The following is a 13,052-nucleotide window of genomic DNA, read 5'->3' as shown; positions in this document are numbered from 1 at the left end:
GCGGGAATTGAGTGCTCAGAACCTTTGACAGCCAGGCCACTTTTACTGTTGTCCTCAACTTCAGGCAGATGAGTTTGAAAACTTGATCTTAAATTAATTTCTACCCAAGCCATTACTGCAAATTAGGCTGAGCTGAAGGTGTGCTTGATTAATGCAGAACTGGGGCTTGCCACTTCTTTGCATTTTTGCAGGTGATGTAAACTTTCTAAGATAGTTTTTTTTTAATTGGTATCAACAATTTTCTGGGCCTTAGTCAAGCAAACTACTCAAGTGAATTAGATGGGTCGAAGAACCTTTCTATTTTCCATAGTTCAGATAATCAATCTTCTCTTTTTTCCTTAAAGGGATTTTGGATTAAAATTGAGAGGAAGGGTCTGAGTTTAAAATAAATCTGCCCACAAATTTATGATTTTAGTTAGCGTGTCTGAGTTTTATAGTCTGTTTTGTCTCCGTTTCATCTGGCATAGCTAAAATGGTTAAGTGATTTTGCTTAGTGTTTGCGTGAGATTTGGGCATAGATTAGAGACAGCAGGCTCAGACTTCATTCTTCAGACTGATGTGATGTTGGTTGGAGGGTAGGAAACTATTTGTTGGCATTTTGACATTGATTTCAAGATGTCCAGGATTTCAACTCTTGCTCTAGTGGTTGGTGCTCACAAACCTCGCACACATTTCTGCAGTGAAATCTGTGCCTGTTGCATCCTCAAAGCACATAAGGCTGAGGTATGTAATTATTTCAGTGAGGAAAGAGTCAACTATGTTACCTGTAACGCTGAGTGTTGTAGTTAGTACCATAGGTCCGAATGAAGGCAAAAAGTTCCAAAGCACGTGAGCAATACTGACCTTTTCAATACTTAAAACTGTTTTCACTTTTTTCATAGGAACTGGAGGCCAGTTCTCAGTGATTACTAGTCTTCTGAATAATAGCTGTACTTTAATTTTTTTCCAAGTTATCTATATGCAAAAAGACATATTCAACATTTTTGTGTAGTTGGAAATCCATCTGTTTTTGCCTCTTGTACAACTCAAAAACAGGGGCGCGGATTTTATTTAAACTTTTTACAAATGTCCCCCTTTGGGCAGAGGCCAGACGTGAGAAACATCAATCCAAAAGTTGAGTTTTATAGCAAGTTATGAGTAAGGCTAAGATTATGTTACGGGGGTCACAGAAGCCATGGAATCCATGACTTCCATGACACTTTCTGCTTCAGCCCCGGAGCTCTGAGCTGCCACAGGGAGCGGCTCTCCTCCGAGCCGCTGCGGGCAGCTGGGGGACCCCGGAGCTCCTACCCACCGTCAGTGTTGGAGAGGGGACCCTGGAGTTGTCAGCTGCAGTGATGGCGGGCACTGGACTCCCCTCCCGCAGCAGGGCTCGGTCTCAGCCCCGTTGTGTCTGTTATTTTTTTAGTAAAAGTCAGGGACAGGTCACGGGCTTTTGTGAATTTTTGTTTTTTGCCTGTGACCTGTCTGTGACTTTTATTAAAAAGAACCGTGACAAACTCTTAGTCTTCGTTATGAGCAGTTGGGAAAAGGGATATTGTGCAATGGAAGTTAAGTAGCATATGATAACAAGCAGATGGTATAATTTAACAGAAAATACTCCTTTTGGATTTTCTTTCAGTAGTGAAATAAAAAGCACCTATCCTATACTATAGTTGCCTTTTACAGAAATTAAAAATAATGTCCTAAAAAAGCCCATATAACTGTCTCACCTTCCCCCTATGGTTTATGTTACCAACCACAATTTAATCAAATAAAAATCTTGATCCTGTAAACATTCCAGAAAAATGGAAACGAAATAGTTAAGTGTGTAGCTTGACTTCACCTAGAAATGGAAAAGGGATTTCTGTTAAAGCAGCTATAAAAGATATTAGACTGTAGTCTTGTGAATCATCACGCTTTCTTTTCTTTGATTTTATGTGAACAAAGTTATTGCAGATATTTCTTCATGGTAGAGTTAATTTGGGTGATGAGCACTGGAGTCTGAGCCATTGTTTTGGCCTAGCATAGAGGTGAGCAGCCTCATTGCAAAGCCGTACACAAGTATGTCCACTCAACTGCATTCACGCTGGCACTGCACTCACTCATATGAGGTGCCAGGACTTGTGGGGGCTCATCTCAGAGATCTTTGTGGTGCACTAAGCTGGACCACTCTGATTCTTTCCCAGTGAATTGTGGTAGAATAGTCTGTCCTTCCCAGCACACAGGGGATTGTGGGAAGAAACTGGAGGACTGTCAGCACTTGACTGTGCAGAGTGAGTTACCAGCTCATGTGAATACGGAACCTGGGCTGTAACCAGCTGGCCCAGGTTGAAAACACCACCACACTTGGGTGAGAGATTTGTGTGTGTAAACAGAAGGGGAGAAAGATCCTCAGCTAACTCTTTAGTGAAGATAAGTCTCTTAATTTTCCCAAATGAAGCACAGCACTTACATATGTTCTTTCTGTACCATCATCTGGTATGCTGGATCTGCTGGCTCCACAGAGTTTAACTGGGACTAAAACCTGCAGGCTTCCAACCATAGAGAAGAAAATAAGCAAATGATGGTGAAAAAGCTATTGGAGAAACTGACCAAAGGTCAAGGGGATTGGTTTGAAATGTTCTAAAATCTTATTCTGAATTTGTGCGTGCATGGGTGTGTATATATTCTGACAAATTAAATGGGCCTGTTCGTGAAGTCTTGGAGGACTTTCCTTTTGTCACTGAGCTTTTCTTACCTGGTTTTGCTTGAATAATTGCTTGTTTAAAAGGTGAGAGAGAGGGAGAAAGAAATGAGCCTGTTATAGCAACTAATGAGCTATCTGTTTCAGCCTGAAGGGTTGGTCAGGCAGGGTGGTCAATACCTTGGAACCTATTAACCTTTGGAAAATATTTGACTCAGCTGCGGGAGGGGGAGGGGGTTGTTTCTTAAAAAAACTAATAAATCAACTTTTTCTCTTTGTAGAAGTACCGCTTAAGTTTCTTTTTCAAGTTTCTAATTGTACCTTACCATGCAGTTTGGCCAGATAACCTGCCAAAGGTGCAATTTAGCAATTTTTTTCCTAAAGATTAGATTTATTTTTTTCTTGACAGATAACTCATTCTCTCATGGTGTTCATTCATGTCTAGAGAAATTTCATGCATTCTCTCTAAACACCCATGCAGTGTGTGAGTTTAAGATAGAAAAATCCCTTTTTAAAGAGTGAATCACTTGGGACTGAATTGGGCAATATTTGTGTTGCTTGTGGTGCATGTCTGTCTGCAGATATAGCATTGTATTAAACACTCATTTGAGTGTGTAAACCTAGATTAAGGGAAAATATTACTTGGAATTTCCTGACACTATAGAAATAAATAAATAAAACAAACTTTGCCAAGAATAACTTCATCTGCAAATGTTTCTTAAATGTGTTGCATGTCTGTTTTTGTTTAAAGCATGGGTGGCCAGGTCCTGTTCTCACATGTGGGCACCATACAGCCTCTGGGTGCTACAAGTGTCCAAGAGCTGCAGTTTTTCCTTGTTGACACAATGTTTTGTCTGGCTTTCTTATCCACCTGTTTAAGTTCTTGCCCTATATGTTGTTCCTTCAGGTGCAAAATAATGTTTATTCCTAAATCCTTTTACCAATCCAGAAGAGTAGAGTTAGTTCCTCCTACCATAAGTAAAAGCAGAATTTTCTGATTATACTCTTTCCCTCTCCCCTATCTAACTTCCATATGTTTCCTCTTAGGGTTAACTATGACCAGGTAACATGCTTTTACATGTCTTTGTTTACACCAGGGGCTCTCAGACTGGGGGTTGGGACCCCTCAGGGGGTCACGAGGTTATTTTACCTGGGGGGGGGTCACGAGCTGTCCGCTTCCACCCCAAACCCTGCTTTGCCTCCAGCATTTATAATGGTGTTAAATATATAAAAATGTGTTTTAAATTTATAAGGGGGGGGGGGGGGTCCACACTCAGAGGCTTGCTATGTGAAAGGGTTCACCAGTACAGAAGTTTGAGATCCACTGATTTACATGATTTCCTAAGTAGTGTTTAAAAATGTATTAATTAATGTGTGTTAATGTGTTTTAAAACAGTTTCCCAGCCTAGACTATCCCTTTAATGTGTAGACAGGGCAAGTTGTGTTTAAAAACATGTCAGCTGGTTGTCTCTCTCTAAATCCATTCTTTCACAAAAGCAGTCTCCCTGCCAGAAGTACTCTCCCAGCACAAAAACAAACACAAACCCCAAAGAAAACAACCCTCCTTTATATCTATTTTTCTGCCACTGCATACAATTACTGTCCCCCACAATCCCTGCACTAACACAAACTCTTCTCCTGTGATCCATATTAAAGGAGTTATTATCTATGACAGCGCACATTGTCTAATTTCCCTGATTAATTTTGATGCTGAAAGGTTATAGGCAATGTGTGTAGAATTTCCCCAAATGTCTCATGCAGTCTGAGGGAAGAGACCCTGAAAAGAGTAGTATCAAATTACACTATTGACTGAGGTTTGAGAGATTTTAGTTAAAAACAGAAGCAAAACCTAGATACGCTTGTTCTGCTTCATTGAAGGTAGGTACATTGCCCTGTAGAATATAGCTTCAGCGAAAGAGAACTCCGTCTCTTCTAGAAAAATAGCAACGAAGCCTTCATCTTCACTGGAATATAACTCCAGTGATTAGAGTGTAGATTTGAACATAATCTGTATCCTTCTCTTTTTTTAAAAAAAATTATAGGTTCATGTATTGGACAGATTGGGGAGAAGTGCCAAAAATAGAACGTGCTGGGATGGATGGTTCAAGCCGCTCCGTTATAATAAACACAGACATTTACTGGCCAAATGGATTGACTTTGGATTATGAGGAATGGAAGCTTTATTGGGCAGATGCTAAACTGAACTTCATTCACAAATCAAACCTGGATGGAACTCATCGGTAAGAAATTTTAATATGACTTATATACAAATCCAATGGTTTTTTAATAGACTCTATTTAATAAATACATAAGCTCTATAGCGGCTGATTCTAACCAGTCAAACTGCCATGTTAGCACTCATAAAGCTCCAAACAAACTAATAGTAAAATAAAAACAAACACAGGTGGGGGTTTGAATGGATACTCAAACTGGGTGATGGTCCTTAATCCGTTGTATTCAGAAGAAAGGCTTTTGTAGCTTTTCTAAGAAGTGATCCTTAAAGGGCCCCCTGTTAATTTATGTGGCTTTACAGTAACAGTTCCCTGGTTTTTTAAAATGGATTTTCTGTCCCTGCTTGCTGTAAGAATTACTTCTTAATGACAGTACTGTCAGCTCTTGCAATTTTATTGCAAGCCTCACACTATTTGGTCTTTTTCTGATAGCCCCAGGTCCTTGCATCAGGTAAATGTGGCAGAATCTCAACTTGCATTTTTCTAAAAACAAACATTTATAGCCTCTCTAAGTAGTCTCTCTAAGTAGAGGCCTGTCAAATGCAGAAAATAAACAACATGAGGAAAAATATTTCAGTCTTTTCTTCTCTTTCAGTCAGATAAGGTGTTACTTATGACAAGAGGAGGGTAGAGCATTTTCAGAGATCTATGTGTGGGTGCTAAATTGATTGTGTTACTCCAACAATGTTGTTAAGGGGTTACAGATTTAGCTATGTCTGGTACATTCAGGGCTACCTTTCAAGTAGAGGCCTACTTGGTACTACCTGAATGCACTCTTATCTTGCTTGCAGGATGTTGCTTTTCTATACCAAATGAGATGGTCTGTGCACTAATATCCTCCATGAAAATGTATCCCATGTAGCTTATTCTTGAGATGTTATACGGAAATATTTCATACTGTCCAACATTAAGTCTTGGAGTTTTCTTTTGCAACTTTCTGTGATAGCTTTTAATTGGTTTATTTATCAATAAGGTGGTCTTTGTTACTCTCGCCTCAGACATCCCAGTGACTTAGCAATTGTTCCTGTGTGAACATAAATTCATGGTCAAATAATTTGGCCCTCTCAAGAGCCTCAGTATCTGCTATCTAGGCCTTTCATTTTAATTTGTGGCTAGGTACATAGGCAGCATTTATAAAACACATCCACTGTCTTAATGTGGTATTTATTTGTAATCCATGGTTTCCTGCTATAAAGCAGAGGATAAAACCACAACATGGCTGGCTTGGCGGCTTACGCCACATACATCCTGAAGTCTGCCTCTTAACAGACAAAAAACTTTGTTGTTTCAGTGTTTCATCCAGAATTTTTGTATTAGCATTTGTCTGAGGGTTAACAGCAGCTGCGTGTAATATTTTTTTCAATTATTAAAATTAATTTAACTAGTATAGATAATTCCAGGATGGGTATGAGGTTTGTAGTTTAAGTGGATTTTGAAATGGCTCTGGAATTGTTGCCTGGAAAAAAGAAAACTTAAGTAGAGCCAAAAAAATAATTGGAAGCTGCTGCTGCCTCTCAGAATGCAGGACTGCCCAATGGCTCCAAAGTGGTGGGCAAAGGGGCAGAAATGACATTATCAGGTAAAATGCCTTAAAATGCAAAATAACTGATGTATACAATTATTTAGGTCTGTGATATATCATTTGTTTTTTTATATAAATCTGATTAACAAAGAAGGGAACAGAGGATATTCCAGTTGGAGTCTAATTGGGGCTAAGAAAAATTGATGTTAAAGCTCGCTTCTAATGAAAAAGGAGAGCTATTAAATCCAGTTAAGTAATAGGTGTTTAAAATCTTCATCTTGACTGAAACCAACCACATGAAGGGCACAAAATGACAGCTTGCCCCTGACAAATTGCATGCCAAATGTGGATTTCTCATCCAATTTTTAAATGACCAAGGTTTGTATAATTGTCAAATGACTCACAAAGACAGCTGATTTGATCACACTTGAAACCCAGCTTGTAGTTTTTGTCCAACAGAGTAAATATGTAGCTTGCTTTATTTTTTGAGTCACCTGTTTTATGCTCTCATATTTGGATGGAAGGAAGAGGAGAAGCTTGTTAACTATACTAAAATAAGGGGATGGCTGTGGTGGGAGTCATTGTGTTTGAATAGATAGTCCAGGTAGGGCACATTGGAAATTATGCATAATATAGACATCTGGTGATGGTAAGTGTTCATTGTTAAAGCACCCAGTGATCAAAATCAATACTAACCTCTATCCAATTAGATGCGTGTATGTGCTTTCCTAACATGCAAACACAAGTTTCCCTGTGTCTTATCTATCATTCCCAGTCCTTCCAGCGCCACAGATACCTCACTGTTCCTGCAGGCACTTCTGCATTTTCAATATTTCTTTGCTGCAGGCTTGTTTTCAGCATCTCTCTTCTTAATGGTTTACTGTGCAGCAACACATGTGAACTTTAGATTGTAAGTGAACTCATCCCCTTATTTGCCTTTGGCTAACCTTAAAATGATAGTTGGAATTAGGAGAAAATTAATATTGAAGAAAAATAAAAAACAAAAAAAAACCCCTCTTTCTGAACCAGGTGCTTGTAACCTGCCTTAAGCAGTCACAAGCATACACCACTTTCTGTAGCACCTGGTTTTCCCTGGGCACATAAGGGAGCCGTAAACATTCAGAATATAGTCAGCATCTGTGTCTTGTGTGCTGCATTTTTTACAATTCCCGTTCATCATGAAAAAAAGAGGAAGATTTATTCAAGGAGCAAAGCAGCTCTTTCTAATTTTTTTTTCTTCTCTGTCTTTACCTCCTAGGCCTTTGTCTACACTAGCTAACCCATTTAAAAATCATAATATAGATGCAGTACGTTGTAGTTTTAATGTGTTAACTGGTCAAGGTTTTCCTTCCTTACTTTCCTTCCCAGGGTTAACCTTGACCAACTAATGTGTTAAAACCACAGTTTGGCCTGTCTACATTAGTGGTTTGTTTTTGTTAATGTTATCAGTCATGTTTTTAAAAACACACCTTTTTCCTAGTGTTAACATACCATTAGTTTATTCAGTTTTCAGTGGCTTGGCTCTTTTGATGTCACCATTTTCTTAGTTTCCTCAGTCAAGATCTGAATTTCTAACCAAAAAAAAAAAAAAAAAAAAAGGCAGGAAATAAAATGGAAAAACAACCTTTGAAAGTAAACAAACTTTTGAGGCCTTCTTTAAAGGCACACAGACCTAAAAAAGGGTACAAAACCAAATTTTTCCTCTTTTGTTGGCCACCTTTTAAAATCCATGTACATACAAGACATTGCAAAAGTAGAGAGCAGAAGAATGGGAGGGCAAGGACAGCATCACTCTGTGATGGTGTATTATTTACTTTAAAATAAATGTTAGCTTATTTCTAAATTACTGTTGTTAGTGAGGACTCATAGTATAATATGAAGGGGTGTAGAGATGAAGGAGATGGCTCTTTAAAAAGATGGAACTTGTATAGCATGTAACTAATTGCTGTGTAACTAGGGGGCAGACACTTTAGTAGAAATGACCTGTGTTCAGATCCTTAACTAGCCATCACATATAATACATTTCATATATAATTTTTAATAGTCTAATTTTTTCCTCCTTGAATTAGAACCTGTGATCTCTAGAAAATGCTACTAGTTGCTCTACTACTTTTCAGTACACTGATATTACATATTACATGTAAACATTTCCTCATGTGGAAGCTATAGAGCCATTGAAGCAATAAACAGAAGCAACTGGCTTTACAAAAATTGTATAGTTTGGCAAATATAATGTCCTAAATCTGTTTAGATTGGTCAGTTTTGCAAAGGAGGCAGATGAGAGTACAAAGAAGATCTGCCTCTAGCCTTTTTAGTCTTGCATAATATAAGGAAGAAGACAAAGTTAATAGCAAATAAATGTGTTGTAGCAAAGAATCTACCAAGAAAGGTGGATCAAATATGAGGCTTCATAGGAGAGAGAGTTTAATAATAATACCAAATACTATTAATCCAGAAAAGAGTTTCAAACAAGCCAAAGGAAATGGAGGTTTGGTTTGGCATGAATTTAGAAAGCAATATAATCTAAATTGGATGTGAAAAGCCAGCGTCTGATAGATAAAGCTCAAAGTATTAGAGGTTCAGACACAGCTCAAATTAATATACTGTGTGCGTACATTACATATATAGAAAATCAATTTCTTTGATTTTTTTTCAAAAGGAATTTGACAGCTTGCATAGACATATTTTGTGGAATATTCTTCAGTTCTATGGAATCCCATCTAAAGTTGCCAATATCCTTACAATTATGTATAGAGGCGAAGCGCTCTATAAGAGTGAACAACCAGGCAGCACAGTGGTTCAAAGTGGACACCATCATGAAACACAGTTCTGGTTGATCTTCTGGTTAGCATTGCCATAAATTGGATAATAAAGAAATATATTAGCAACATAAACACTGGTAAATCATGGGTAGATGGCAAATGCCTTGAAGATCTAGACTTGGCAGATGATATTGCGCTGTTGAGTGACACTCTCAAACAAGCTACAAAGATAATCTGGAAAAAGAGCATGCAAACAGGGCTCAAAATTAGTAATGCTAACACACATGTCCTCAAAACCCAGAGGTCAAGCAGCAACATCACATTAGAAGGCAAAAATATCAAGGAAGTTGAACAGTTCATCCACCTGGGCAGGACTATACTAGCTAGCGGAGACCTCAAGAAGGAAGTGACATCAGGAAAGGAAGGGCATCCACAGCATTCATTAAACTCGCAGCATATGGAAATCAAACATATACAGCATCAGAAAAAAACTTTAGAATTTTCAACCCAGACACAATCTCAGGATTAACATATGGCTGCAAATGCTGGACGAAAACGTTAGTCAGAAAACTAGACACTGTTGAAAATATGTCTACAAAAGATTCTGGGCATTAGATGGAAAGATTTAATCACCAGTGAAGAGATCTGAGAAATCACCAACCAGCAGCTCATATCCACTGGAATTGGAAGGAAGTGCTGGATATATTTGGGGCATTTACTTTGGATGCCAATGCATAGACTCCCATGTGGAAACTAACTGCTGTGAAAAAATGAGGGAGCTGAAGAGAAACCTTAAGAAGAACTCGTAATAGGGAGGACATAACAGTTGATCTCAACACCATGGAGTAGATGGAAGCAACAGCAAATGGCAGAGAGGAATAAAGTAGATGAGTTTCTGCCCTGTGTGCCAACAGTGGTGTGGGAAGGATGTAGTAATATGTGAAAGAGAGAAAAAATCTTGGTGTTGCTGAATATACCAGAAATTATAGGAAATATGCAGCTTTGTTTTTATTCTTTATCTTCTAGTCTAACTACTATTTCTGTTTCTTGCACTAAACAGCAATCAAAATATATGGATTTAAATTAAACTGGCTACTGTGCTTGTCAGCAAAGAAAGACAATAAATAGTATGGTGCATCCATGACATCTTACTTTCTTGGCACCTCCTTTGGGGATAGGGAGAAGTGAGGGTTGGAGAGGAGGAGGGAAAAACCAACAGATTCATAGTTTTATTGCTAACTAGAAAGGGGGATAGAGGAGTGCTCTCTAAACTCTGCAAGCTTCTGCATAAAAATGATTATTAGGCCCTGTGACAATGTTAGCAATACTTCTTCCCTTCCATTTATTCAAATAGTAAAACTCACCCACTGAATTTGTGATATGAGATTAAATTTATAAGAAAACCCAAACAGCAAATTTTAAGTAATCAAATATAGTTGTCGTCTAGCCACGGGGCTTATTGGCCTGACTGCTTCAGTGTTGGGTTTGTTAGAATGAAGGATGGTAGTGCAGAAGTTGATGTTCAATGTCCTTGGTTTGCAAGCGAGAGAGAGGAATGTACAGTCTTTTTTAAAACAGCAGTTTCTCACATTGGAAAAATAATAGTTTAAAAATGAAATTGGCCTATGGAAGGCATGCTTTTGTTTTGTTTTGCTCTTAACCTCCTTATCAGAGTGAACCAGTTGCTTTTTGAGGGACTAATTAAACAAAACTGAATTGCAGACAGCTCTCCTGTGAGTAGAGTACAGAGATAGGTTGGCCTGCTAAGGCAGCTCTTGAATTAATTTTGTCTTGTTTTACCCTGCAGCAGCAGTTCTAATTAATAAGTTAACACATTATTGGCTGAAGGGAAATGCACTTACATGGTCCCTCAGGACGCGTTTGTGCTAATGAGATGGGTTTAGAGGCCATTGTAAGAGAACATACTTTCAGCAACTGTCAGACGTTCACTGCCTTGCAAGTGTTTCCCAGGTTTCTAATTTTGTATTTGAGCATTGTGGGTCTGCTTTCAAGCATGAAATCATGTGCGTCTGTCAGATGATTAGTTGTTGTGGATTTGATGAAAAGTTAAAAATATGAAGTCTTACATTTACAATAGAACCTTTTATCCTTGTGTACATATAGTTTATGTATCACATAGCTGTGTGGGTGTGTATATATATGTCTTAAAAAAGCTTAAAAAAAAAAAATCAGCCACTGAAATGGAGCCATCTCTGGGGTGAAAAGTCAATAGCTGTGTTAACACTGCATGACAACTCAGAAGAGGAAGGGAAGAATACCATGGCTAATTGAAATTGCAGGGGAGGGGGTAGGTGGGCACGAATTGGAGCTAATTCCCCAACTCTTGCTAGAAGTACCCATGGCACTTTATTTCAGAAAGTTGCAGCAGAAATGTAATTTCCAAATGTCTGGACTTGTGAACATTTACATGCTAGTGATTCTAGTTAAGCAGTAAATCACAACAGGCAGCATATTTTTGGGGCCTTTGTGCATTGTCAGGCACCAGGCTGAATGGACAATGCCTTCATCTACCTGAGCGGTGTACCAGTAGCCCAGGAATACAAATTTGGATATCATTGTTAGAAAATAATATTTACAAAGAATAATACATTTATAAAGAATATTTACAAAGAAACAATGGTTACCGCAGTGGTTTTAAAGTAAAACCCTACAAATAAAGGATACAGAATTGTAATCAGTCTAATTTTACTTGAAACTAAAAAAATCTAATTTAATTTTAAAAATATTGCTATTTTCTTGTGGAATGTTTTTTTTTTTTTTAAAGTCCCATTAAGTTTATTTAAAACAAAGCTGTATTGTATCCATAATATTTCCTTAGAGCAAGCTTAAAGAGCTTTTTTAAGAGTAATTAAATAAGAAAAATAGAACTTTCAGTGCCTCAAATGAAAGTTTGTAAAAATATAGCAGAAACTCTAACCTTAGTGACTGATAAATGAATATACATGATAAAAATATCTATTGTATTAAAATATCTAGTGCTCCTAAAAGTGAGGAAATAGCAAACAAAATTGAGTTAAACACATGGGACTTCCACTGTGATAGCTGCTTCTATCTGTAGTTCTTTCAGCATCCCTCATTCCTGAGCACAACATCCAGTGCTATTTTCATCCCAAATTCTTGTTTAGCAGAGTCCTTTGGCTCAAACTGAACTTTGAGGCAATTTTATGATGTGCGCTGAAATGAGACCAACAGAATCATTTCACTTTCAACCACTATTTCACCTTTGGTTTCCAAGGGTAAGGCTTTCATGTCCTGATTCCAGTCCAGCATCAAACATCTTGTTCAGCTACAAAATTATACACTTTTAAAATGCATAATAAACTTAAGATTGAATATGCAGTATCTTAAGACTCTTTTTACCATGGAGACTTTAAGGAAGTATCACATGGCAGATGCAGTTTTAAAAACAGGCAAAAGTAATGGAAATACTGCATATTTATTTTTTAAAAAATGTTTTATATCCCCAAAATAACCTTTGCTTTCCCTCTTTGTCAGGTAATTAGAACTGTGCTTGAGCTGTATTGGGGAACACATTTAACTTTCTACATTATTTTTAAAAAGCGTTTGTTACCTTTGCAGAAGAAGAAACCACATGATCCCTGAAGGAATTAGGGTATACTGGGCTGGTTTTTGGTGTTACCACTTCGTTGTTACTGAGCTAGGGTGACCAGGTGTCCAGTTTTCGACCGGAACACCCGGTCAAAAAGGGATCCTGAAGGTTCCAGTCAGCACTGCTGACCAGGCCGTTGACTGTCTGGTTGGTGGCGCCGTGCACCAGGGCTGGCAGGCTCCCTGCTAGCCTCCGTGCTGCGCGGATCCCGGGAAGCAGCCGGCATGTCCGGTTCCTAACC

At 38.2% G+C, this 13,052-nt stretch overlaps 1 protein-coding gene across 5 annotated transcripts in view; it reads left to right on the top strand.

Moving 5' to 3' along the window:
• The window catches only part of LRP6 (LDL receptor related protein 6), a 177,358-nt gene that overhangs the window by 67,975 nt on the left and 96,331 nt on the right, over positions 1–13,052 (top strand). For all 5 annotated transcript variants that reach the window (XM_065398640.1, XM_065398561.1, XM_065398483.1 and 2 more), the window contains exon 2: positions 4,708–4,905. In XM_065398640.1, the coding sequence (XP_065254712.1) occupies positions 4,712–4,905 (194 nt within the window). In that variant the 5' untranslated portion in view covers positions 4,708–4,711. The remainder of the gene's footprint in view (positions 1–4,707; positions 4,906–13,052) is intronic.

This window comes from Emys orbicularis, chromosome 1, assembly GCF_028017835.1.
Source record: "Emys orbicularis isolate rEmyOrb1 chromosome 1, rEmyOrb1.hap1, whole genome shotgun sequence".
NCBI classification, from domain to species: Eukaryota; Metazoa; Chordata; order Testudines; family Emydidae; genus Emys; species Emys orbicularis.
Note: the sequence above shows the minus strand (reverse complement) of the source record. Positions and strands in the feature narration are given on the sequence as shown.